This window comes from Hypanus sabinus, chromosome 4, assembly GCF_030144855.1.
Source record: "Hypanus sabinus isolate sHypSab1 chromosome 4, sHypSab1.hap1, whole genome shotgun sequence".
Lineage (NCBI taxonomy): Eukaryota > Metazoa > Chordata > Chondrichthyes > Myliobatiformes > Dasyatidae > Hypanus > Hypanus sabinus.
Window position 1 is genome coordinate 33,938,321 of NC_082709.1, and position 27,403 is coordinate 33,965,723.

Below are 27,403 nucleotides of genomic sequence, written 5' to 3' on the forward strand. Positions count from 1 at the left end.
AGCTGATAACCTGTCTCAAACAGCTGTCTGTCTCCACAAATGTTTACTGTGGAATGTTGCTTGAATTCAGTTATATAGTCATTTGGGACACGATAAAGGTTCTGGGCCTATCAAGATTTGTTTTTATGCTCATCGCCACAACATTATATCAAATGGTCTCTGAATGTCACTGATGACTCAAAAATGAATTTCATTAATTTCCTTCCAGCCTGGACAGAACTACAAAAGGCAACAATTACAAAAGATTTTCTAATCTTTAGACTAAATAGATAAAAGTAAAAGCCTCTTCCCTAGAGTACTCTCAGCACTTTTCAAACTTATGAAACAAACTAGCTTTACAAAGCTGCCAATTTTAGTTTGGAAAAAATACAGATGGGAAAGAACTGATGGTTGTCAACACTTTAAAAAAAGGATCAATTGCTACTCATGGAATTTATAAAAATCTGAAGTCAGTCTAGTTCTGGACAATATTGATCAATTAATTAACTGAAATACAAGGACAAATACTAAGATAAAAATCACTGGGATCTTGCCTTCCTGGCCTAACAAGCTAAGAAAACTGTTTGTAAATGGAAGAGAAAAGACTTGACAAGTTAATATGCTGCCCTTTCTAGGGGGACTGCTGGCGGGAGGGGGTGGTGGGAGGAGAAGGGTTAAGCAAGGTTCTCATTTCCTTCATCCTTTCCTAAGGGGAAAAAGTATATTACACATGTCATTAAGTTGCAACAATGTGTAAAATTAACAGGTCATTTTATTTGTTATTCGTATGATTGTATGCAAGGCAAGGATGGAATGTGTAATGGAATTATAGTTTTGCAACTGGGAGGCCGTGTCAACACAGATTGGAAAATCATTACATTGTCTGCTCAGTTTCTGTAATTGGAGAACATATTCAATACCCACATGTTAATCTTTTGAAGAGTGCTGCCATCTGGTCTGGCTTGTCAAAGCTCGTCCTCATTTGTGTAAGCACATCAACATTCTCTACTACTAGTTTCTACAAAAGAAAGAATATTCTGTATTAGGCAGTCCGTCAGATACCAATATCAAACAGATATTTCAATCTGGCAAAAGGAAATTAGCTTTATAAGCTCCAGATGGTTCCACAGTCTACAGTTCCCAAGGAGATTAAGCGTCTACAGATCATGTGTGGTTTGACTTCTGAAAACAAAACATTCATGATAGTTTGCAGTTTTCCATTTTTCCTTTTTCAATACACAGGGAAAAACTGTGAAACTGGATACACTATCTTCTTCAATTTTCTTTCCTTTCTTTTTTCCCCTCAGAACTCCAGCTTGGGATAGAATAAATAACTGTTCTTACTCTTATCGATACAAAACTAAGATGCAGATGATAACCATGAATAGTCACTCATAATAAATGAGTACTACACAAAAATAAAGCTAAGCTTTTATAAAGATATGGGACTGGAAGTACACTGCAGTACTGTTGTCTGCAATGCATTGATAAAATTATATTTAAATTTTTTATCCAGTATCTCCTACATATATTTGAATACAGTCAGCTATATTCTTTAACATTATCCAAACGCTTATGTTTAAGTAGAGAAAGTATGTTATTTGATAATTCAGCTGTGAAGATCATTCTTTCTGAAATAATCTTATTTTAGCTTGTGTCTAAATGGGCGTATCTCTTGCAGAAGTTGACAGAAGGGAAAAACATGGAAGTTGCCACAAGGTATGCATTAGGGAATTTGCAGGTAACTTTCCCCATCAAACAATCCATTATGGTTCATGAATGATACTTCAAGCCCCATCAAACAATCCATTATGGTTCAAAGGTTCATTTTATCAAAGTATGAATGCAGAATACATCTCTGAGATTTGTCTTCTCCTGATACGACATAAAATACAGAAAACCATAGAAGTAGCTGAAAGACACCAATCCCCCCCCTCACCCTCTAGTTGTAATCCGCCTCGTGGGAAAATTTTAAAAAAAAATCAAAAACTTGCAAACCCCAAATCCCCCATCTTCTCCCTTGCACAAAAGTAACAGATCACCCACATGGAGAAATAGCAGCAAGAACATCAAATCCCAAACACCCAACTTACCAAATGGCAACAAGAAAAAATGGGTGAGAACTTGAAAAAACCCATAGAACTGAAAGAGGCCAATATGTACAACAGTCCACTCCAATAAATGTCAGAATTTTAATCATAGCAACATGGACCCAGCTAAGTACTGCTCGCTACCCTCAGTATTCACCTCGATGTTTCAACTTTCCTTGACATTTTAAATCAGCAAGAAATGTAGTCGATCATGGCCCATCAGCTCATCTGAGCTTTCCCTTGTGGTAGCTCACGCTCACAGTTATCTCCTGGAGTTTTCTCAAATACAGCAGAACGCTAGCTCACTCATTCAAATTACACATTGTAAGTCACGGGTTCCAACAGTTTTAAAAATGTAATTAAGATTTTTAAAAATAGGTAAAAGATGTAGAAAAACTTGAAATGATTGACTATTTGGAAGATGTCACCACAGGAATCATTCGCTGGCGCCACCCTGACCATATTAAAAAAAGTGAATTCTTGTAGGAAAATCCAGCTTCTTTTATATCCGTACCACTTATGGTAATAGTAATTGTAATAATAAATTTAATAGTAATAGTAATTTCCCCCAAGCCATTAGACACCTCAATACCCAGAGTCTGGACTGACACCAACTTACTGCCCTCTACTGTGCCTATTGTCTTATTATTTATTGCAATGCCTGCACTATTTTGTGCACTTATGCAGTCCTGGGTAGGTCTGTAGTCTAGTGTAGTTTTTTGTGCTGTTTTACATAGTTCTGTGTAGTTCTTGTATTGTTTCATGTAGCACCATGGTCCTGAAAAACATTGTCTCGTTTTTACTGTGTACTGTACCAGCAGTTACGGTCGAAATGACAATAAAAAGTGACTTTACTTTACTTGACTTGACTTGAAACAGTTACTTAATGCAAACTTAAGTTTGGATCTACCTAACATTACCATGACATAATAGTAGTGGATAGTATAGAAGCAAAAAATAAAGACAGTTTTAATTGGTCATTAAAGAATAATACACATGTAAAGGGGGTTTCTTTTTTTTTCTTTGTTACTGTTGGGAAAGGGTTTCCTTTTGTTAACTAGCAGGAATGCTAATTTACTGATAACAAGAATGGTATTCCTTTGTAAACCAAATGGGGATTAATGTTCTTTCTTCTGAGTCTGTAAGCTTTTGTTGACGGGCTTTTGGGCAGATCGGCGCGAGGGGGTCGAGAGAGAGGATGCAATGCTCTAAGCTGGGCGAGGATCGGACCCCAAAGGGGGGTCCGAGGCCGGGAGATTCTCCGAGGACGGGGGGGGGGGAATGAAGCTAAATGTGTTTGGTTGACCACTCGGAGGGTCCTGAGCTGTTTGGAAAGTCGAGGAGTTCGGAGGGTCCTGAGCTGCGAGTCGAGGAGTTCGGAGGGGATCGAATGGTGGCCAGAAGACTTCAGAAATTGAGCTCCAACGGCTGTGCACGAAGTGGTTTGGACTTTGATAAGTTTGGCGCCTTTTCTTTAATTTTCTCTTCATATATACTGTATCGTTATTAATCACTTAGTTATAGAAACCTTTATAAATTGTACTCATTTAATTGCATATGGTGCACTGTCTGGTTTTGGGCGAGGTGGGGACATCACACAGCATCCACACCAGCTGATTACCCAGTTTGGCGGGGCTGAAGGCTGCTCCCCCTAGACAAGAACGAGCTGAGCGAGCCTGAGGCGACCCAGGGAGTTACATTGTGGGGTGCTCGTCCGGGGTTGATTTCTGTGGAAGCTGTGTGATCACCCTCTTTAAATTGTGTCTGCGGCAAAGAGCTGGTGTGCCTTTGTGGGTGTGTGATTGCTGGTTATCGCTGTGTGTGTGTTGGGTGGGGTGGTTGCTGTTGGCTGACGAAATGGTGGTGGGACCATGGGTTCTCCGTACTGTTTGGAGAGTGAGGAGTGACAGGTTGGGATGTTTCAGCAGTGGTGAGCTCCGCCGGGTTATTGGAATAATGTCCAGCCCTAAAGGGGCGGAGGCGTGGGCGGAGCGGACCCCTCAGTTGTTGGGTGAGTGGCAGTGCTTGGCTGAGGAAAAGCGACAGGGACGGGTTGAAAGTTTGAGTAGGCGGGCTGGTGACTTTGTTAGAACTGTCAGGCGCAATTACCTCGAAGTGACCGCTGCCAGTTCTGGGAAAGTGTGGGAAAATGCGTGTGGTTCGACTGGAAGTCAAATGCCGCAGCTGGGGGGCTTATTATATCTGTGGCAGGAGATTGGTGGGAAGTTTTTAGGGTATCCCTTTTTGCCTAGTGGGGCAGATAAATTGCTTGTGGTGCCAAGGGGATCTGTCTCGTTGATTCGAGAGGTGTCGGGAAACTTAGAGGAGGCCCAGTGGGGGAACGACTTGGGGTCTCTGGGGGAGCACGTTCCCAGCAATGTACCAAGGAACTCCCGAAAGGAACAGACCCTATTCCTGAAGGCTTAGAGGGGCCAAGCGCACAGGTGTTGTTACGGATGGATGGAAGTCAAGTTAAAGCCATCCTCGGCACCGGGGCGCCGGTGAAGTTGCTGTACAGTTTGTTTCATAACCGTTATTGGAAGCATTTACCCTTGACGACATTGAGGACACTGGAGATTCGGGGTACCAGTGCCGGTGATTATCCAGACAACGGTTGTTGGTCAGTGAAAATGGAGTTCTTAGAGGCAAACGTGGAGGAGACTGAGGTTCATGAATCGTTAATGCTGATGTGTCCGGACCCTGTTGAGACGGGCAGCGTTTCTGTTCTAGAGAGAACCAAAATCCTGCTGGTGCGCTTGGGAGCCTGCCCGGAGGAGGCGGGTGAGCGCTGTTTGGAGGCATTGTCGATGCACCCAGGGTTTCGAGCTGCTTGTGCGGACGTGTGTAGCAGCATTGGGCTGATGCCGAATTCAAACAAGAGCCAGTGGTGGTACGGCCTGGGGGAAGTATCTGAGGGTGAGACCCTCTTCGTGGACGCTGCGAAATACCACAAGGGAGGGGAGTTGACTGCTGAAGACACCTCGGAGAGAGAGAGGTTGCGGCGACTGGCCCCTACAGCCGTGGAAGATGTAGGCAGCGTGTGTATGGATTATATTGCGTTGAAGAGGCGCACTGTCAGTGACCAGAATATGGCCCTGAGGGCCAGAGAGGCGATGGCCTGTCTGAGTGGTGTGAAGTGGTTTAAGGTGCTGGATCTGAGGAGTGGATGTTGCCAGATCCCGACGAGTGGGGCCAACAAGGAGAAGACGGCCGTTATAAATTCCCTAGGAGTCTTCGGGTCCGAAAAGATGCCACAGGGCATATCTGGAGCCCTTGCAACCTTCCTGCGGGGCAGGTGGAAGTCCATAGGGGATGTGGAGGCGTTTGGAGTTTTGGTGTATGTGGATGATCTCTTGGTATTTGGATTTGCCTCAGGGGAATATGAAGTGAGGTCGTTGCAGGAGCAGCTGAGAACTACCGAGTTAAAGTGTTTTCGGGACACGTGCCAGGGCTGGCAAAGGTCACAGCTCGTGAGAGACTGTCTCTACGGAATCAAGTTTGAAATGAAGACGGAGAGACTGGAGAAAGTGATCTGGAACCATTCGGAAGACTTACAAGTTGGAGAGAATGAAGAAAGTTGTCTGACTGAGGGTAATAGCAAACTGAGAACCCGGAGAGGGGAGTTTGCAGAGGTGAAGAAATTACAGACGAATCTCAGAAGAGAGAAGCGGAAGCTTGAAGGGAACCTGAAGATGACCATCGACAGTTCAAATGAAGTGCAAAACCTGAAAGTTGATCTGGAAGAAGTCATGAGGAAGAAAAAGCTGGAGAGAAGTGCAGTGAATACTGAACAGGAGGCTGGAGACTGCGGGAGCAGTGCAGGCCACGTGTTTCCGTTTGGAGAAGATCAAACAGCAGCTACCTATCACAGGAATGAGGAAGAATACAGATTCGATGGATGATGTGCTGGATGTGTGGTACATGCTGCCTTTTGCTGACTTTCCCTCGATTGAGGAAGAGACCTTTGGCCCTTCTCCCATTGAGTCAGGTGTAGCGGGGAGGGTTAGCTGTGTGCAGTGTGGGGCATGAGTGAGAGGTTGAGAGAGGAGTTGGTAGTGGGCCCAAGGTATCCCCAGTTGTGTCCGAGCCTGAAGGGTTTAGGTGAGGGGGTACGGAGGCCTCAGAAGGGTTAGGGAACTCCCAGATAGTTGGCCTAAGTAGCACCTGAGGAACAGGGCGTGAGGGTTACTGTGTGGGGAGGAGATGTCACTGTTTGTGCTTGGGTTACGGTGTGTTGGCAGGAAAGGTGGCGAGTTATTTAGTAGTCATGAGGACATGACTTTTATTTGGTGGAGGAAGTGTGTAAAGGGGGTTTCTTTTTTTTTCTTTGTTACTGTTAGGAAAGGGTTTCCTTTTGTTAACTAGCAGGAATGCTAATTTACTGATAACGAGAATGGTATTCCTTTGTAAACCAAATGGGGATTAATGTTCTTTCTTCTGAGTCTGTAAGCTTTTGTTGACAGGCTTTTGGGCAGATCGGCGCGAGGGGGTCGAGAGAGAGGACGCAATGCTCTAAGCTGGGCGAGGATCGGACCCCAAAGGGGGGTCCGAGGCCGGGAGATTCTCCGAGGACGGTGGGGGGGGGGATGAAGCTAGATGTGCTTGGTTGACCACTCGGAGCTGTTTGGAGAGTCGAGGAGTTCGGAGGGGATCGAATGGTGGCCAGAAGACTTCAGAAATTGAGCTCCAACGGCTGTGCACGAAGTGGTTTGGACTTTGATAAGTTTGGCGCCTTTTCTTTAATTTTCTCTTCATATATACTGTATCGTTATTAATCACTTAGTTATAGAAACCTTTATAAATTGTACTCATTTAATTGCATATGGTGCACTGTCTGGTTTTGGGCGAGGCGGGGACATCACACAGCATCCACACCAGCTGATTACCCAGTTTGGCGGGGCTGAAGGCTGCTCCCCCTAGACAAGAACGAGCTGAGCGAGCCTGAGGCGACCCAGGGAGTTACACACACTTTGCACAAAATGAATTCCTTTGAGATTTGCCTTCCCATTGACTGTGCATTAGATAGCCATGCTGAAGTTACAATATTCCAGAAGAATATCAGACTGAAATTTTATCATGTTTTGCATAATACTCAAGTTAACTGGTAGAAGGCATTAATTTAATAGCATTTCACTGTCGAATACACAGGCACTGAAATAAGAAAAACAGGAAGGAATTGACCAACTTTAGATGATTTAGCCCAAGTCACACATTCCTCTCTTGCAATCCCTCCTCCACAATGAAATAAATTACTTTCACATGAAGGTGAAAGGTTAAATGGCCTTTTGGATGGAAGGAATACCAAATGCCAATATTATCTTCACACAATAATAAACTCCCTCAAGTTAACTGCACATGAAAAATAATTTGATTTCAGAGGGAGATCATATTTCTTACGTTCATTTAAAACAATTTCATCTGTAAGCTATTTTCAAATAAGCTCATGTTTCTATATGTTCTCAGTTTATAAATACAGGATGTAATAATTTGCAGACGTTGCTGGTACTAATGCAATTCAAAAAATATATACACCAATTCAATTGATACATTAAATGGCTGCAAAGCTTTCATTTAGATTTCTGTTTGCTGAAATTGTGCAGTATCAATTTAGATACTGATTTACATGATCTCCTCAGATAAAAAAAATCGCATACAAGGTATCACACTTGCAGTTTAAGAAAAAAAGAAATGAATTTCACAAAGATATTGCAAGGTGCCTATATTTAGGCTTCTCATTAGCAAGGGAGAATACATTAATACTATATTTATAAATTCCAAAGCTACAGAGCAAAGATCATATCCATTAAAAGTAAAATCTATATCCTATTTCATCCTACAGGATTCCATAGTTACCAATTCCAAAGCACAAGGAACACCCACTGTTGACTCTGCTCCTCACTAGAATAGGTTTAGATGACTCCTCCACTCACCTCCTGGTGCCAATCATACCACAATTAACACCAACCTCTGACCTCATGTTTCATCCCAATTCCTCTCCTTTGTGCAGCTCCTGACCACACATTATACCCAACCAGGTCCTCCCTCTCATCACCTTCTTCTCAAGTCCCTATCTGACACCATTTCCAACTCTGCCAATGTCTTCACCATCCTATCTACACCCAAGTGATGCATTCTCAGGCAGAGGACTTACCTTCATACTCATGCTCCTACCTCATTCTATCACCTCTGAGGGCATGTAGTCCTCACATCTTCCCAGTGATGACCCTTTCTGACACCCCCTTCCAGCTTTTTCCCTCTTAACTTTTCATTTTTAATTGCCAAATGCCAGTCAACTGTATTGATTTCTTCACTCTCCTCACCAACTCCACCTTAATTCCTTCTGAACACATAGCTCTCCATTCCCCAAACCTGAACTGCCCAGTTCTACCACCTACCCAAAATTTACCCTGATAGGGCCATTGCTTCTACCTCTCTTTGCTTCATTGTACTTCTCCTCATACCTAGACATACCATATCTTGTTCCCACCTGTGTCCAGTTCCTTCCATCTACACCCACAGCCAGGACATTCAATTCCTATATACTTCCAAAGTTCAAAGTAAATTTTATTATCAAAATACATATATGTCACCAAATACAATCCTGAGATTCTTGTTCTTGTGGGCAAATTCAATAAATCTATGGAGTAATAATAACAGAATCAATGAAAGAATCAAACTAGGGTGTTCAACCAGAGTGTAGAAGACAGCAAACTTTGCAAATACAAGAGTAAATAATAAAAATGAATAAATGAGCAACAAGTATCCCAAATTAAGATAAAGAGTCTTAAAAGTGAGTGCATTGGCTGTGGGAACATCTCAATAAGGCAAATGAACTTTAGTGGAATTATCAGAATACATAGAATTGTTGGGAAAAGGAAGAAAAACAAGGAGGAAGGAATTATATTGACCCGACTTAGAATTGGGCATTCAATGCTTTATTATTCCTTATGTTTAGTTGGAAAACACCACTCTGGCTGGTGTAGGTTTTGACATCATTATGAAACAGTTGACCACATTCTATTATAGTGTGATGCATATACGGTTGAAAGAAATCAAATGCAGGCTTCACTACTATCTTAGGGGATTGATAGTTTTCATTTAAAAACTTTATTGAATTATGGGAGTGACTTTAATTAATTCACAATATTGTCTTTCACTTCTTACAATCTATAGGGCTTTTTGGGGTAATTTAGTTTCCAACTCTCTATACCACACTCAAGTCCAGTTGGTGGTGGAATGCAATTTAAGTTGGACTGCCAATCACCATTACAAGTCAGAAGGAATACTTATCCCCTTTGGTTCAGAGCCTAATGGTTGAAGGGTAATAACTATTCCTGAACCTGGTGATGTGAGTCCTGTACTTTCTTCCTGATGGCAGCAGAGAGAAGAAAGTATGTCTTTAGTGGTGGGGGTTGGGGGGGGGGGGGGGTCTCTGATGATGGACATGGAACTGTTTCATGTAGATGTGGTCAATGATTCGGAGCGCTTTACCTGTGATAGACTGGGCCATATTCACTATTTTTTGTAGGATTTTCCATTTAAGGGCAGCGGTGTTTCTACACATGCCTGTAATGCAGCAAGTCTCATTCACTGAAATGTTGGGGTTCTCAATTTCTTTCTAAAACATAGATCCATTGAGTTACCCTCTAAAATGCACTCTTTCCCCGTCTGGTGGAACTTATGTTTACCCTGAACAACATACTATTTGATTTCTCCCACTTTTTACAAATGGACGATGTTGCTATGGGCTTTCAGATACACCTGGTTACACCTGCTTTTTATTGGGAATACAGAATAGGTTTGGGATGGATTTTATCCCAAACCTATTCTGGCATTCCCCCCAACTGATAACTGCATTGGGTGCTGCATCCTACACAGGCACAGAACTTGCCAATTTAATTAGCTTTCTTACTAACTTCCATACTGCCCAATTTACTTAAAATAATTTTTGACACCTCTCTCCCCACTTCCTTGATCTACTTCCATCTCTGGACCAATCCGCTGATATTCACTAAAAACCCACAGCCTCCCATAACTCTTCCAAATTCAACTTGTTAGCACTTTTTACCTGATCAACTTTATACATGCCTACTTAATTGGTTGAAGCTGTTGCTCAGGAGAAATCATACCGCGGTGGAACCACACGCTATTATGTTTAGTTCACTGTATCTGTAACCACAGTGGTGCTTGGTGCAGAGACCAAGACAAGCAACAATCTATTCTGCAGTCATTCCAAATGATACTGATTAATTAATTCCAGCCTGGAAACTGGCTTTGCTGGCCTGTGTTTCAGACAATGACTCACTTCAAAGGTTAAGAAACACAACTGCCAACGTGGAAGAACTCTTAAAAGTATATGCTTTTACTGCATAGTAACATGACTAAGAAACATCCGGGCTATGGACATACCATTTTTTGATAAAAATCCAAACAAAATCATATAGCTAAATCTCTATATTTTTATATAGAAGAAAATCAGCCAATTTCTACCCCTTCCCCCACCAGTCCCTTGCACTTCCTTTCCCATTTGTACATTACTTGTTGAATCTTAGTCCAACTTTTCTCCTATGGGGCTCATCTTCAAACGTGGAAAATTTCTAGAGAAGATCAAGCTGTTGAAATCCTGTAAAGATTTTTTTCTTTACTATGTTGTGGCCAACTCTTCATGTTGTTGAAACTGATCGGAGATGTAAAAATGGAAATCCTCGAAGGTGAATAACGTAGGGCAAGAGTTGTAGTTTTTGTAATCAGGGTTTGAAGAGTATTTTTGCTCTTGTATATCATTTACAATTCAGGACATATTCAACCAGTTTGTTCCAAGCTAACAATCCATTGCTCTCATTCCCCAATGTCAGTCTCTCTGTCAAATGCCCCCTTTGATTTTTTTTTTTAATTTTGCAATTAATCTACTCTAAGGGGTAATTTGCAGCTGCTGATAGCCTACTTGTAAAGCTTCAGGTTGATGGAGAAAATTGGAACATTCAGAAGAAATCTATGCTGTGATGTACAGTTTAATGCATTAAAAAAATCTGCTCAGTATTTATTAAATGTTCTGATCAATTGAAAACCATTACAGTATAGATCAGTAGCATTCAGGCCAAGGTCATCATATCTAGACCCATAGTGCAAAATTTACTATCTAGACATATAGAGATTTACAATTCTTTATCTTCTCCCCCATCAAGATTCCCAAATGGTTTCCCATTATCAGCTCTGGTCTAAGACTTCTCCAATAATTCCACAACCTTTTCCCTGCTCCCAAAATGGTCTTCTGTTGCAGATTCAATTTCAGGATACGAGTTTCACTAGCAAGGCCAGTATTTATTACCTATCCCCAACTACCAACATAAAGATGCTGGCGAGCCACCTTCTAGAACCACAGTGATCATTTTGGTACTTTCTCTGCTTGTACATAACTATCATGGTAAAAATGAGGGCATTGCTGGGTCATCTCATAGGCTATGTAAGAGTTGACACAAAGGTTCGGTGCTGTTCACATAATCCACAAGAGGGAGGGTTGGCAGATTTCTTGCTGAAGGTAGTGAACCAGGCGTATTTTTACATCAGTAAAAATGAGTTTTTTTTGCATTTACCAAGACTTTATATGCTCCAAATGCCAGTTCATTAATTGCATTTAATTTCAAAGCTACTGCAGTGGGTTTTGAAGTTGGGTCTCTGAATTACTAGTCTTTAACACATGAAATTACAGATGAATTCTACGTACTTAATGCTTTCTCCAGACATGTTTTCTGTAAAGTGACATTGAAAATTAAAATATTTTACAATATAAAAGGCACAAATTCATATCCCATCTTTAGCATCTCTGGGATAGGATTGAATTTTTATGGGTTTCAATGACTTGTTGAATACTACTCATTTAGTACCAAGTGTAATAAAAGTTAACACTGATGAATATCACCCATTCTACTTCTTTTTAACTGAGAGAGAAAGGGAACTTTTTGTTTAACAGTTGAACACCAATCATAATTTCCAAGTTCATATCACTAAGATTTTGTGATAAGCCTAAGCTATATCCAGCATTTCACAACCAACACACACAAAATGCTGGAAGAACTCAACAGGTCAGGTAGCATTTATGGAAAAAAAGAGTACAGTCAATGTTTCGGGCCGAGATCCATCAGTAGGTCTCTTGTTTCACAAGTAATTATTCCAATGGTAATTAGTTCTCATTTATTAACAAAACTATCGATTGCAATTTTTCATAGACAAATGAACACCTGCCAAAATCTTGTAACATAATAAAGAGGAATTTAATTTGTTCACTCAATATTCAGTGGCATTGATCATAAGACTTCATATGAGTCTGGTTTTCATTTTACTTTGGAGCTATGCCAATTTTGTAGAAACAGTTCATTATCCTTGTTTTGTACTTTAGTATGCGTATATTAGAAGCATTGCACCTTTTTATTTCTATATGCTGACCAGAAATTTACAGCTATTGGCTCTCTCACACTGACGTAGTATACTAAACAACTCAACCATTTCTAAAATTTGACTTCTCCCTTCTATCTTCCAATCAATGCATTGACAGTATCAGCACTAAGTATGATCAACTAATAGTTACAAAATACCATAAAGTTAGTCTGTTGAAAGCATAACAGTATCTTTTCCCCTCAAATGTTAAGTTTACATCGGTATTTGTGCATACCTTAATCTTTTATATCCTGCAGCTTCTTGTTACAATTTCAAAATTCCAAAAAGTACAAAAAATAAATCTGCAGTTGTTTCACATTAAGATCACAATCTCAATGAAGTATGTTCAGAAAGTAATCTTTTAAAAACTTGGTATGAATGTTAGCAAATGTTAAAACATCCTAGGTGCAGTAGGTTATTTAATTAAATATTCAAGCTGGGAATGATCTGATAGCTCAACATTATTTCACTGAAGAACAACATTTTTAAAAAATTTGACATTGACAGTATGTCCACCTGGTATCAAATGCCTGATCACTTTACAATGGACTAATGCTTAAATATGATCCTGCAAGTTATTTTGTTATACAAGTACAAATTAGTTCCACACAAAATTATTCATACAAGATGTCTTTGAAGCATGGAATGAAAAATATCTATCAAGTCCTGAAACCAGATATTAGCCTATGATAGGATGAAGTGAGAAATGTAAACTTCACAATTAACATTCTTTAAACAGTCATTATAGAAAAGCAGCCATTTGTGATATTGGAATGTTTTAAGTTAAATGTGGGAGTATTATTAACAGTGTCCAAGGCACTGCTCACAATTAAATGATAATGTAAAATTCTTATTTCATGATGGCATCAGCACACTGGACAATATTCCAAGGGGCAAATCCAACAATTATTAGAGTTAACAAACCTACTTAGAAGTGGTAAATGTAACCTAAAAAGTTCAAGCACTACTTGTGACAACAGGATAAAATATCTCTTTGGAAACCTGCAACATTCCAATAACATATTAATCAAATATCAAAGTTACTATATCCAGAATATCAACACTCTGGCCCACCAAATCTGCAACAGCCACCGAGCATATGTTGACAAAGGGCCTGCGCCTGACTAGATCTACGATTCTTCAGATGAAGCAAGATCAAATGGCACCCAGCCCAAGGGATAGTGACATAATTCAATCACAAACAAGAGAAAACCAGCAGATACTGGAAATCCAAGCAACACACTCAAAATGCTGAGGAACTCAGCAGGCCAGGGAACATCTATGGAAAAAGAGTACTCTTTTCTATAGATGCTGGCTGGTCTGTTGAGTTCCTCCAGCATTTTGTGTGTGCTGTTTCACATAATACAATCTCCATTTTAAAAGATATTCATTGCTTACATTTGTGAATATTTTACATAAATACCGCAGCATATGGAATTCTGAATGCACAGAAATCAGAGCACTGGAGTGCAATTTAAGATAAGCTTCACAACGGCTCAAGTTTATATTGCCAGTTCCTATCATGATGCAGACATAAGAATTTATGATGAGAAAAGAACACAAATATAACAGCAAGCACACTTAGATGATAAATTTTTATGTAAGTGGACGAGTACTTGGCTCCATTTGCTTCATTCGTGTGTAAATTGGATACTAAAAAAAATAGCAACACAGAAACTCTGGGGATGCAACTGAACTCCACAGGCACAAAAAGCAGCCATATCCAAATGATAACCAATAGAGGCACATGCAAAAAAAGAATGAACTATTTAAATTTTTTAAAAAAGGAATAGGGCAAATCCAACAAGAGAGCTAGATTCTAAATAAGAGGAGCACTCTATAATTTAATTGCCAATAAAAAGTTTTAGTTCAATATCAGTACTAATGTAGGTACTCTTGACTAAAATATAAACTTGTACATTTTTGATGCAACTTTTTTAAAAATCAATGGATACATCCATTAAAATATGCAGCAACCCCACCCCCCCCAGTTCTTGTCCTATCATAAATGGCACAGCAGCTGAAGATAGCTGGGCTCAGGGAAGCACCTCTAGGAACTCTAACTGCATGTTAATTGCCCTAAAATAATAACCATAATCTGATTCACCTCAGGGCTGATTCCCAGTGTTCTCCCTTCTGCCCAAAAAAACCAATGCCTTGAATTTTACTAAGATCCCTTGAGGTCACATGCATCAAAATCCATCATGTCATACGTTCAGCAGTTCAAATTTGTTGAACACATTAAATGTGAAAGATTCTCTGGAACCTTACAGATCTCTAGACATTTAGCTAATTAGACTAAGAGCTGATTAGTGAGTTCAGGAAGAGAAAGCTGGAAGTCAACAAGCCAGTCCTCAACAGGGGATCAGAGTTGGAGACAGTCAGCAACTTTAAGTTCCACAATGTTATAATTTCAGAGGATCTGTCCTGGGTCCAGCACGTAAGTGCTATTACGAAGAAAGCATGGCACTGCCTCTACTTTCTTAGGAGTTTGCAAAGATTCCACATGTCATCTAAAACTTTAACATCTATAGATGTAGAATGAAGTGTATATTGACTCATTGCATCATAGCCTACTATGGAAACACCAAAGCTCTTGAACAGAAAAACCCACAAAAAGTAGTGGATACAGCCCAGTCTATCAAGAGTAAAGCCTTCCCCACCATGAGCACATCTACATGAGTGCTGTTGCAGTAAAGCAGCATCCATAAACAGGGAAACCCCACTACTGAGGGGATGCTCTGTTCTCGCTGCTGTCATCAGGAAGATGGTACAGGATCCACTGGACCTGCTCCACGAGGTTCAAGAACAGTTATTACCCCTCCACCATCAGGTTTTTGAATCAGAGGGGACAACTTCACTCACCCCATCAAACTATTCCTCCAACCTATGGATTCACTTTCATGGTCTCTTCATATCATGTTCTCCATATTTATTGCTTAGTTTCTTCTTATTATTTTCTTTTTTTTAAAATCATTCCTTTTGCATTTGAACTGTTTGTTGTTTGTTTTGCAGATTGGTTGTTTGCCCTGTTGTGTGTGGTCTTTCATTGATTCTATTGTACTTCTTATATTTACTGTGATTGCCCACATGAAAATGAATCTTGGAGTTGTAGATGGTGACATATGTGTACGTTGACAATGTATTTACTTTGAATTTTTGCTAAAATAAGAATCAAGATTCATTTAATATTGACATTAAGCATCTATACTAAAACATACACAAAATTAAACATCCATTTCACTGAAGTTCAGGTTTCCTGGCTGCAAATATTAAAAAAAGCTGTATTTTATCATCTTTAATCTGTATAAAAAGTTGAAAGCTGATACTGCTGTAATCAACCATTGTCCTACCTTGAGTTCAGCCACTTGTGAAGAAATGTGCCACATCAGGCTTTCACTGAGAAACTTCATTCCATATGGACCCAAAAGTTCAGAAAGAGCTCTCATTTCTGTGGGAAAATATGCAAGCTATGTTAGTCCATATACCATTACACACATACAAGTCTGACATCGAACTAATAATCATTCTGTCAAAAGCTGTCTGCAATAATGAAGTTTGCGCATATAAGGGAATGATAAATATATTTAAACGCCAATAATAATATTTTTACTTCTGGAAAAACTAAAACAAATTACGGAACATGTAGAATAGAATTCCAGTACAAATCAATGACTTTCAATAACTTTCTACTGCTTAGTACCATCCAGGGAATTTGCACTCAAATAGAAATTTTAGACACTGGAATACCAAGGCCAACATGAGACAGCAAAAAAAAACACTGGAGTACTAGTACCAGAATAGATTAGAAACTAGAATATGGTATGGTAATATTTTGGATGAATTGATGCTGACGGACCAGAAGCTGAAAGGAAACCCTTGGATGTACAGCAACAAATGAGTATACAAAGGGTAATGCTGAATAACTTTTTTTTCGGAGGTTTAAGTGAGCAGTCTTCATCGAAACTGGGAAAGACAAATGAAGCAGATCTTGACCTTAAGTTAAACAGTAGGGGGAACAGCTGCTGGAAGGGAATGAGATTGAAGGCAATGGAGAGGAGTTTCTAACAGAGAAACTTAGCTAATTCTATACATGAAAGTACTCCAAGAGCAACAAAAAAGATAGTTGAAAGAAGTGTAAAAGAGAAGAAAAAGGTTTCACCAACATTCAAGCTGGAAGTGTCAAAGGATAATGTTATTAATGGCTGCACAATCATGAAGACAAGGACAAGTATCTTTGGAACACAAAAAAAAACATATGAAAATTCTCTGGCCATGATCAGATACACAATATTTAGACTATGAGAGCATATCCAGAGCTGGGTAACAGAAATCATGGGATGAATTAACCATGCCTGAAGGCACTTTGTACATTTCTGTCATCTACAGCAGGCATGATGCAAAATGTGGAACTTTCTGGGTAATTCGTGGTTTTTAAGAGTAGTAACAGAAAGGGAGACATTCAAAGAGGTTGACAAGAAAAGTAAGGCACTAATTTAAGACATGACAAATTTAGGGATATCCAAGAGGGTAGAGAAGCTAAAGATGGACCAGGTTGAATATAAAAAGACCCAGAATTCATTTGGTGTTATTATAAAAGGCAATAATTTATAATCAGTTAAACTGGAGGACCAGAATGGAAGCTCTGCACAGTTCACTGAGAATTGAAGTAGGAAATGGGATTTGCAGGCACAAAATTACCACAAACAAGGCACAGAACAGCAATGAGCAAAAGTTTACAGATTCAAGATTAACACAGGGAGGTATTACATGGAAGCATGAGAAAGGGCTGAAAAATAATCTGAAGCTTAAAAGCAGAGTGTGAATTGAAATAGTTGGTAAATGAATCGAAATATTTAATAGGTGCACAAGAGGCTGGGGTTATTTTTACTCCATAGAATTAGAGGGCAATAGTCAATTGAGTACACTAAAGAAATAACATAAGGCATAGAGATAACAAAAGGTAATTCAATTATTTTATTCTTCACTGCAGAAGTGAATGAATGTCCCTTTAAAATTCGCAAGCTATTCAAAAATTTAACTCTTGGCCATTTTTGAAAACAATCTAATTGCACTGTATCAGAGTTACACCGAGGCCTTAATACAAATCAACTGAAAATCTATAATTTGTCTGGCAAATTAAGTTCAGATGTAGTTTTATGGAACAGGACTTTTAAAATTTTAGTTCTGCACATTAGCCAGAAATTGATTTTATGGGTTTTTTAGCTTATAAAATAATCCTTGCATACCAAAGAGCTATAACCACTTAACTTTATGACTCAGCTGAGACAGCATGTAAAGGTTTTGCTCCTGTTGATTATTATTAGACACTAGTCAGTCCCTTTGGATACAAGTCAGAGATGGTGTGAAATAAAATCTGGTCACAATGCTATTTCATGAATGTTATTTACCAGAAGTATAAACATGGTCTTGATTATGTCTGCAGTGAAAGTATGCAGTTACATTCATGATTGGTAATTTAAATGCAGTGAAGAAACAGACACCTTTTTTAAAGAAAAGCCATCCGCATGTGCCAGAGAACACTGGCAACCATCAGCATTTTTGGAAGAAAATGTTTACGGACAAATGCTTTCCAGTCAGTTGAACAGTTTATTTATGAAAAGGTATGTGTCTAATCCAAAAGACATGATTCTTGCATTATAGTTCAAGACGACAGTACATCTTGGACCACTGAATAAATGTTTTTTTTAAATCAGTATACCAGCTTAAAGATGTATTCAGGAGTATCCCAACGATTACAGCGTGGAAGGAGGCCATTTAGCCCATCAAGTACTTCAGAGCAATCCAACTGATTTCATCCTCTCTCAAGTGACTTATAATACTTTAACTGAATCTGTCTACAGTTCTACCCCAACCGGACATTCAATACTTCAGCCACTCACTTAAGATACATTTATCTTCATGTCACTTTGTCATGTCATGTTACTAATCACCTTCATTCTATCCGCTGGTCCCTGATATTTCAACTAATGGTAAGTTTTTTTTTAATCTCCATTGTCTTTACCCAATATAATTTGATATACCTTTATAAAAATAGAGCTAGTGCTTTCCTGATGTACATGATGAATAAACTCTTCTTGGGCTTACAGCCGGGTACAAGTATCAATTTTAACCAAGGTTTCTATCACAAACTTTTGCCGTCTTCATCAGGGATGATGCCTGGACATGTCTAGTCTAGTAGTTATTTATGCCCCTGTCATCCATCCCACCTGATTGGTTAGTCCTCATCCAATCAGATTTCCCTAAAAGAACAGATGGAAAAGCTAGGAAACCTAATCATGAGAGGAACCCGTCCCTACTGCCTGTCTTCTGTACATTTCCACGGTTTCTGAAAGCATCACCGGGATCCTGAAAAAATACTGGATTAATACCACCCAAAAATCTGTAAGGTAGCTTAAATCACAGCTTATGCAGGTCAAAGATGACCAGGGACTCAGGAAGGCTGCCATTTACAGGATTTCCCTGGTGGACACCTGCATCAAGAAGCACAGGTGTATCTGTTTGGGTTACCCGGAGAAATCAGCAGTAGTAGAACACTGCATTTGCAATGGCCGGAGGATTGACTTTGATGGCACAAAACTACTCTTCCGCGCTAATGGCTTTTAGGACAACCTGGTGAAGGAAGCCATTGAAATAAAACTAGAGGAAAAGAATTTTAACTAAGATGATGGTCTCGCTCTAAGCAAGAACTGGAATTCGATTGTGAACAAAGTAGGACAGCTGAAACTTGATTGGAAACGGACAAACCGCTTAGGAGCGATGGACAACAGGGGTATAAATACCACTGGGCTAGATGTGCCCAGACATCATCCCTGATGAAGGTGATGAGTTTGTCATCAAAACATCAGTTAAAATCGATACTTGTACCTGGCTGGAACCCAAGAGGAGTTTACTCCTCTACAAGTATGTTCATACCTCCTCTCATTCCTAAAGTAATTTTAGACCACAAGACCATAAAACATAGGAGCAGAATTAGGCCATTCAGCCTATCAAGTCTGCTCTGCCATTCAATCATGCCTGATTTATTTCCCCTCTAAACCCTATTCTCCTGCTTACTGCTCATAACCCTTGATGTTCTTAATAATTAGGAACCTATCAACCTCTGCTTTAAATATACCCAATAACTAGGCCTTCACAGCCATCTGTGGTAATGAATACCATAGATTCATGACCCTCTGGCTAAAAAAATCCCACCTCATCTCATTTCACAAGGGACATCTTTGCATTTGGAGGCTGTGCCCTTTGGTCTGAGACCCTCCTACTATTGAAACCATCCTCTCCATGTCCACTCTAGCTAGGCCTTTCAATACGGGTTAGTTTCAATGAGACATACTTCATTCTGTTAAACTTCAGTGAGTACAGGCACAGGGCTGTCCAGCATCTCTCACATGTTAACCCTTTCTTTTCCATGATTCTTATAAACCTCCTCTAGACTCTCTTCGATGCCATATCAGATACAGAGCCTAGGACTGCTTACAATACTCCAGAGGTGGTCTGACCGAAGCCTTGTAAAGCCACAGCATTACCTCCTTGCTTTCATATTCTAGTGCTCTTGAAATGAATGCTAGTATTGTATTTTCCTTCCTTATTACTGCTACAAGTTAACCTTCAGGGACTCCTACACCAGGTCTCCCACGTTTTTGCTCCTCTGATTTATGAATTTGCTGTTTGTTTAACAAATAGTCTACACCTTTTTTCATTCTACCAAAGTACATCATACACTTCCCTACACTATAGTCCATCTGTCACTTCTTTGTCCATTCTCTCAATTGGTCTGAGTCCTTCTGCAGACATCCTATTTCCTCAACACTACCTGCCCTCCACCCATCTTCATATCATCTGCAAACCTGGCCACAAAGCCATCAGTTCCATTATCCAAATCATTAACATATAATGCAAAAAGTAATGGACCCAACACAAACCCTTGTTGAAAACCAGTAGTCTCCAGCAGCCAACCAGAAAAGGCCCCCTTTATTCCCACTCTTTGCCTTTTGCCACTCGGCCAATCTTCTGTTCATGTTAATATCTTTCTATGCAGTTTCGTAATACCTTACCTCGTTTAGCAGCCTCTTGTGCAGCACCTTGTCAAAGGCCTTTTAAAATCCAAGTAAACAATATCCACTGGCTCTCCTTTATCTATACTGCCTGCTATTTCCTCAAAGAATTTTAACAGATTTGTCAGGGAAAAAAAATACTGACTTCGGTTTATTTTATTGTGTGCTTCCAAGAACCCGAAACCTCATCTTAATAATGGACTCCATATTCTTGCCAACCACTGAAGATAGGCTAACTGACCTGTAATTTTCTATCTTTTGTCTCCCTCCCTTCTTAAAGAATGGAGAGACAATTTGCATCATGCATTGGTGGGTTACTGAATGCTGAAGTTAAATATATTATATATTAATTGTGCAATCTAGATTAATCTGAATCCAGATTAACTGAATAGTCCACAGCATAATTTAAGTTACATTATAAACTCAGATAACAGAGCTAATACCATTAAAAGTATTTTATTCAAAATGGGTGTGATTGATTGAAGAATATTTCAGGTAATGCAATTTAATATCATTACATCTCTGGCTTGTAATTAAATTTATACTTCCTGTAGAATTAAGATCTTTCAGCAAATAGATTGTTTTAAAGCTTTAGGGAACACAGCTGTGCCAAGCATTTTTCTGCAGAGCACATTGGATACTGACAAATTTAAAATTTGTGACGATTAATTGAATGAAATCTATGTTTGAATATATTTAACAAGTGTATGTTCAGATAACTGAAGTTTAAAGATGCATGTTCAATAGTAATTTCACGAGAACATATCTGCGTGAATCACACACTTTTTCTGAATAGCGATATAATTAACATTAGTATATTTCCATAGAAAAGGACTCACTTCTAACTGCGATCCTTAAGCTACTGAAGTAAATCCACTAAGTATACATTTTAGGCTAACACTGATAGATTGGCTAAACAAGCAGATTTGTTTTAGGCTTGCCCTAGAATTGTGACAATTTAAAGGTTTCCAAACATCATTGGAGATAATTGAAAGAAGCAGAGTTTAGAAAAATAGTATCCATGGAACTAGAAACAACAAGGGTTCATTCCTTCATTAGAGGAAGGGAGAAAACGGAAAAGGAAGACAAAGTTAAATCCTTTCGATTTTCAATCGTTTCTATTGAAAAACATTTTAATTCACCAAATGAACATGCAATGTGCCATTTCACAAGAGTGGTTTCTTGGCAGTAGATAGGTCTGATTTCTGCTATTACTAGTCAGAAACAGACAGAACATTGAGGCAAATAAGGTCATGGAAAAACAGAGGTGGGTTAACAGAACCGTCTGGACAGGCAAATGTCTAAATGGCTTCAAGAGATTAAATGACCATCAAGGATATTCAGTGGGGAATATTTTTGAGTTTCTTTACCAGAGATGTCTGAATATTCTTCTGCATTAAATGTCAGTTCACTCTCAGTGGGCAGATTGACAAATGCCTTCATAGCTGGAAAGTATGCAATGTGTCCATTGCTCACTTGTCGCAGAAGAGTTTCCAGATACCTGTGTAAATGTAAATAAGGTTGCTTTAAAACATGTAACATCACATATTCTCATAATTTGAAAATACATAGTTTCAATACTTACCAATTAGTGTATAAACTGGTTATGGTAGGTTCACCATGACTATCTAAATGCTGTGTCTGCTGAAGAAGGACATTGTTGAAAACTCTGGTAATATCAATCTGCACATAATTTTCTATGGATTGAAGTACAGTCATGTAAGCTTTCACACTCGTCAGAAGCTCAGAAGGCTTAGCAATCTCTTGTGTAGCTTGATTGTACATTGTCATTCCCACAATTGACCTGAAATTTAAATCTAAATTAGTATATTTTAAAGTTGAACTATTGCACTTATGTACAATGACATGATAAAACATACTTGCAGGACTCAACTTTCTTCAAAAGTATGGATACAAAGCCAAATTGTCTAGTCGGTATCAGCACTATATAAAGGAAAAAAAATGGTCATCATCAGTGACCACTGTTTTTGACTTTATAATGTTAATTTTAAAGATACTGGAAATTCTGCAATTGTTTTATATTCTTAGTTAAGTTCTTGCTGATGACACAAATGATCAGGAGCTAGGTCCACCAGATCAGGCAGGTTTTATTTTTAGATTGATTACACGTAACTAAACAAGTACAATAAATGTACTTTGAGAAATAATTCAGATAGAACGATTTCTAATCTTAAATAGAGCTAATATACCCATACAGGTCAAAAATGGTTGAGGAAAAAGTGAAGAAAGATAATAATTTTAACACACCAAAGCTTTTACCCGTTTGACAGTTCATAAATAAAATATAAAGTTATTTCAGTTGACAATAGCACCTTTGAGTCCGAATGTTAAGTTACAGTTTAAATTTTCTACTTTGCCTTTGACATACAAACCTAAAAATAGCTGGATGGTGAAATACTTGGATATTTTGTTGAACTACATCTTTGCAGATGGGTTGGGATAGGGGAAAAACCTTTTGTGAAACAATATACCAGTTTTCTTTTCTACAGCAGTAATTCTTCAATTTAATACAGTGCCACGATATCAGGCATCGCTCTCAAATGGTTATTTATGTAAAGGTCTAGACATTATTAGCCCCGTCAGAGGGAACAATGCAAGAAACCCAATATACCTGTTGCCTTGAATTTTCAGCACTGATTCCAAGATAATCAGAAAACTAGTCAATATTGCTCATCTCAATTTAAGAGGCTACAACACCCTTTCACACTAACTGATATCAGCTAACTCGGCATAGTACAGGAAATGAATCCATAATGTTCACAGAGCTGTACAAATTTAATTTATAAATCATCAGGGCGATTACAGCATGGTAGGAATGGCCCCCTTTATATAGAATATCCTCCTAATTTCTCTTTCCAAAAGAACCCTAGAAGATTTTTTTAAACTAACTATAGTTCTCTAATTACTTTAACTACTAAATTGCTAATTCTTGTATCTTTATTGTGGAAAAATTACCAAGGATTTGAGTGCACTCTGTACAGCTGAAATGAAGGGGATGCAACTGGGTACTGGCTCTCCACTATATACTAATAAGTTCTTCAAGATTTTTGCCTTGGCTTGAAAAGTGGATTTTCTTTTGCATTATTGGCCTTTTGAAATTGTTATCTTTAAATATCCTACAATTCCGTGCACAATATTTCTTTCACCATCATAAAAAAATTCTTACTTAGTGAAGCGGATTTCCAGATGCGAAGTGAGATATTCTCGAGGTGTAAAGGTATGCTCCCAGACTACTAAATTAGGAACATAATTGATAGAGAAACAAAGCTCAGAGAGAGCAGTGTGCAGTTTATCCAAACTGAAAAACAAAATTTTTAAAAAGTGAGCAAGACAATTACAACAGCAATTCGTTCATTTGCTGCATAACAAATTCCAAAAATCTCAAAGCAGCTCAAAATTATTTTAAGTGCATTATATAAACACACACACATCTATTTTAAGCCTAGTTATAATACCACAGTGCTGGATACTCCTGCCCCAATTCATCAATATTAATTTAGAATGAGCCAAATTCATTTTACTTCCATGTCACTCCAGTTTTTCTTATTAAAATATTCTCTTTTCCTAATATTTAAATTAACTTCATTCTGATTTATTTTGAAACTTTTTCCCCCTCATAAGCTTACAACACAATCACAATACATTGATCAGTTTAAGCTTGTTAAAATCAAAGAAAACATTCACAATAGTTAAATTATGTAGTACTTTATGGTAGCTTAATTTCCTAAATGAAGCAGCTACTCATGAGGTTGGTAAATGAAAGGTAACATCAAATTTCAATAAGGAGTTAGTACAAATTGTAAGGAAATTTAATACAATAAATCAATCTTGGAAGTGTTATCTCTTCAAGTTTATTTTAAAACCTTGATCTTTGAAAAGAAAAATAAAATGACCATAACAAAAATGAGTTGAAGACTACTCACTTGGTAACCAGTAGCCTGTTCTTTCTCATGCTCTCTACTCCAGGTTTCTCCCTTTCAGGCTCCCCTTTCTTTCCAGTTTGTTTTTTGGACTTTTTATTCACTGCTTGACTGATGGTCTTGGCACAATGCTTTGGCAATAACTACAGAACAAAAAGTGTAATCTTTAAAGCAGCTTGAGATAAACATGTCCAAACTACCACCATTAGCATATTAATATAAATTTAATCCCACCAAGTACATATGACTTTAAAAAAGTTGTGAATTTTTCAATTTAACAGATGCAAATTTTTCCATTTTGTAAAACATTCTGTTTGTTCTCTATTGAATGAATGAAAAGCTACTGTATATGCAAGTAGCAAAATATTAGGTTGTTCTTCAATACATTTTTCCTGAAACTAGCTACACATTTTCTAAATGAACTTTAAATATTATACTGTGACTGCTTTCAGATTTTATGAAAACAAAGTTTTAGGCAAATTGAGTTGCTCTTTATGCAACATACAAAACCTATACAGCTCAGTATTAAATGCACAATATGTACATTTTGTGTACAACATTTTTCTTCCATATCAGCAAATAAAATGCTATGACATGCAAAGGAGATTCATGGTCCTTCATTATTTCTCTTTTGATTCTCCCTGAATCATTTTACTGCACAATTTCTCCACATTAACTCACTTCTTTTCTGCCAGATTAGAAGTATTCATGATCAGCAAGAGAACCCTATTAAGTAACTTCGTATGGTCAGACAGCATCTATGCATGGGAATAAACAATCAATGCTTCAGGCAGAGACCATTCATCAGGATCCTGATGAAGTTGTCTCAGCCTGAAACATCAACTGTTTATTCTCATCCATAGATGCTACCGGACCTGCTGAACTCCTCTAGCTCATTGTGTGTATTGCTCTAGATTTCCAGCACCTGCAGAACCTCATGTCTAACTTCGTACTTTACCAGCAAGAAACAGAACTAGTTCTCACAAAAATAAATTTAAAAATCGAGAACAAAGGTTCTTTATATTTTCATATTTTATAAATTATTTTATAATACTTCCCACAAGCTACAATGTGCAGCAATCATCTCCCCAAGTCAGAAAGTTAACATTTTGATAGACAAAGAGAATAGAGAATCTTCTATACAAGAGGAAAGGTGTTCCATACTCTCTACTTGGTAGGTGTATATCAGAGCATACTCTAGTTTTTGACCTTCTTGCTTTTAAGCAGTCTCTTTCAAACGACTTTCAGCAATAACTGCACTAGTTTTGATGTAGACTCAAACAGGATGTTGGAAATCCAAGCAACACACACAAAATACTGGAACTCAGCAGGCCAGGCAGCACCTCTGGAAAAGAGTAGAGTCAATGTTTCAGGCTGAGACCCTTCATCAGGACTGGAAAATAAGATGAAGAGTCAGGGTTAGAAAGTGGGGGGAGGGGAGGAAGAACCACAAGGTGATAGGTAAAAACGGGGTGGGGGGGGGGGGAGAGGGGAAGTGGTGAAATAAAGAACTGGGAAATTGATTAGTGAAAGATAAAGGGCTGGAGAAGTGGCAATCTGATAGGAGAGGACAGAAGGCCATGGAAGACAGAAAAGGGGGAGGAGCACCAGAGGCAGGTGATTAGCATGTAAGGAGTTCAGGAAAGAGAAGACAATGGGAATGGGAAATGTTGGGGGTGGAGAAGAGGTATAACTGGAAGTTTAAGAAATGAATTTTCATGCCATCAGGTTGTGAGCTACCCAGATGCAATATAAGGTGTTGCTCTTCCAAGCCGAGTGTAACCTCATCGCAACAGTAGAGGCTGTGGATTGTAATGTTGGAATGGGAATGGTACGTGGAATTAAACTGGGTGGGCACTGGGAAATTCTGCTTTTTCTGGTGGAAGGCGCTCAGCGAAGCAGTCTCCCCCAATCTGTGTCGGGCACAGCGATATCCAGGAGGTCACACCAGGAGAACTGGATACAGTAAACCACCCCAACAGGAAGGACTGTTGCCTCTCCTGGAAGGACTTTTTGGGGCCCTGAATGGTAGAGAGGGCAGAAGTGTAGGGGCAGGTGTAGCACTTGTTCTGCTAGCAAGTATAAGTGCCAGAAGGGAAATCAGTGGGGAAGGATGAATGGACTAGGGAGTCACATAGGGTAGAGAGAAGGGGAGGGAAAGATGTGCTGGGTGGTGGGATAGCGCTGGAGATAGCAGAATTTACGGAGAATTATGTGCTGGACACCAAGGCTGGTGGGGTGGCAGCTGGGAACAAGAGGTATGAGGGGGCAAATTTGAGGGCAATGTGGAAGTTGGAGACAAGTTTAATGAAGTTGACGAAATCCACACAGGTGCAGGAAGCACCACCAATGCAGTTGGTTTAGTGTATCAGAGCTCTGAGCTATCTAAATATTTTAGACTATTCAAGTAGTCTGCTGAAGCTGTGCTCTTAGTGTTTCATGTGTCCCAGCCAATAAATCCTGCAAAAGTCAAGTGTAGTTAGATTACAACTGATATCCCCTAAACAGGTGACTGACTCCATGTTACAGGGAGTGTTATGATTTCCTAGGAAAACATTCCACTTAATGCTTTCTGTAATGTGAGGCCACATCATCTGTGTGTGCATCAAGAAGTACATGTTGAAAAAGATTATCACCTGCCAGGTCCAGCTTCACTCTTTCTCTCCACTTTTTTTTAATATATACTAGTTATCTCCCCTTTTCCTTTTCAGTCCAGGTGAAGGGCTTTGATTGAAAATATTTACTGTCTTTTGCCCTCCACAGATGCTGCCTCCAGCACCTGCACCTTTGTGTATTTCTTGATAAACAATCTCAGAATTTATGAGAAAAAAATAGTGAATACGAGTTTTAATTATATTTTAGAATTTTTGGTTAGTGGTTTACT

The 27,403-nt window shown here is 38.9% G+C and overlaps 1 protein-coding gene across 2 annotated transcripts in view; it reads right to left on the reverse strand.

The window, feature by feature from the left end:
• nckap1 (NCK-associated protein 1) overlaps positions 1–27,403 on the reverse strand; it is a 161,459-nt gene that overhangs the window by 44,059 nt on the left and 89,997 nt on the right. For both annotated transcript variants that reach the window (XM_059966809.1, XM_059966808.1), the window contains exons 19-24: positions 24,523–24,662; positions 23,766–23,897; positions 22,164–22,382; positions 21,949–22,079; positions 15,857–15,954; positions 904–997 (exon numbers count right to left, since the gene is read on the reverse strand). In XM_059966809.1, the coding sequence (XP_059822792.1) occupies positions 904–997; positions 15,857–15,954; positions 21,949–22,079; positions 22,164–22,382; positions 23,766–23,897; positions 24,523–24,662 (814 nt within the window). The remainder of the gene's footprint in view (positions 1–903; positions 998–15,856; positions 15,955–21,948; positions 22,080–22,163; positions 22,383–23,765; positions 23,898–24,522; positions 24,663–27,403) is intronic.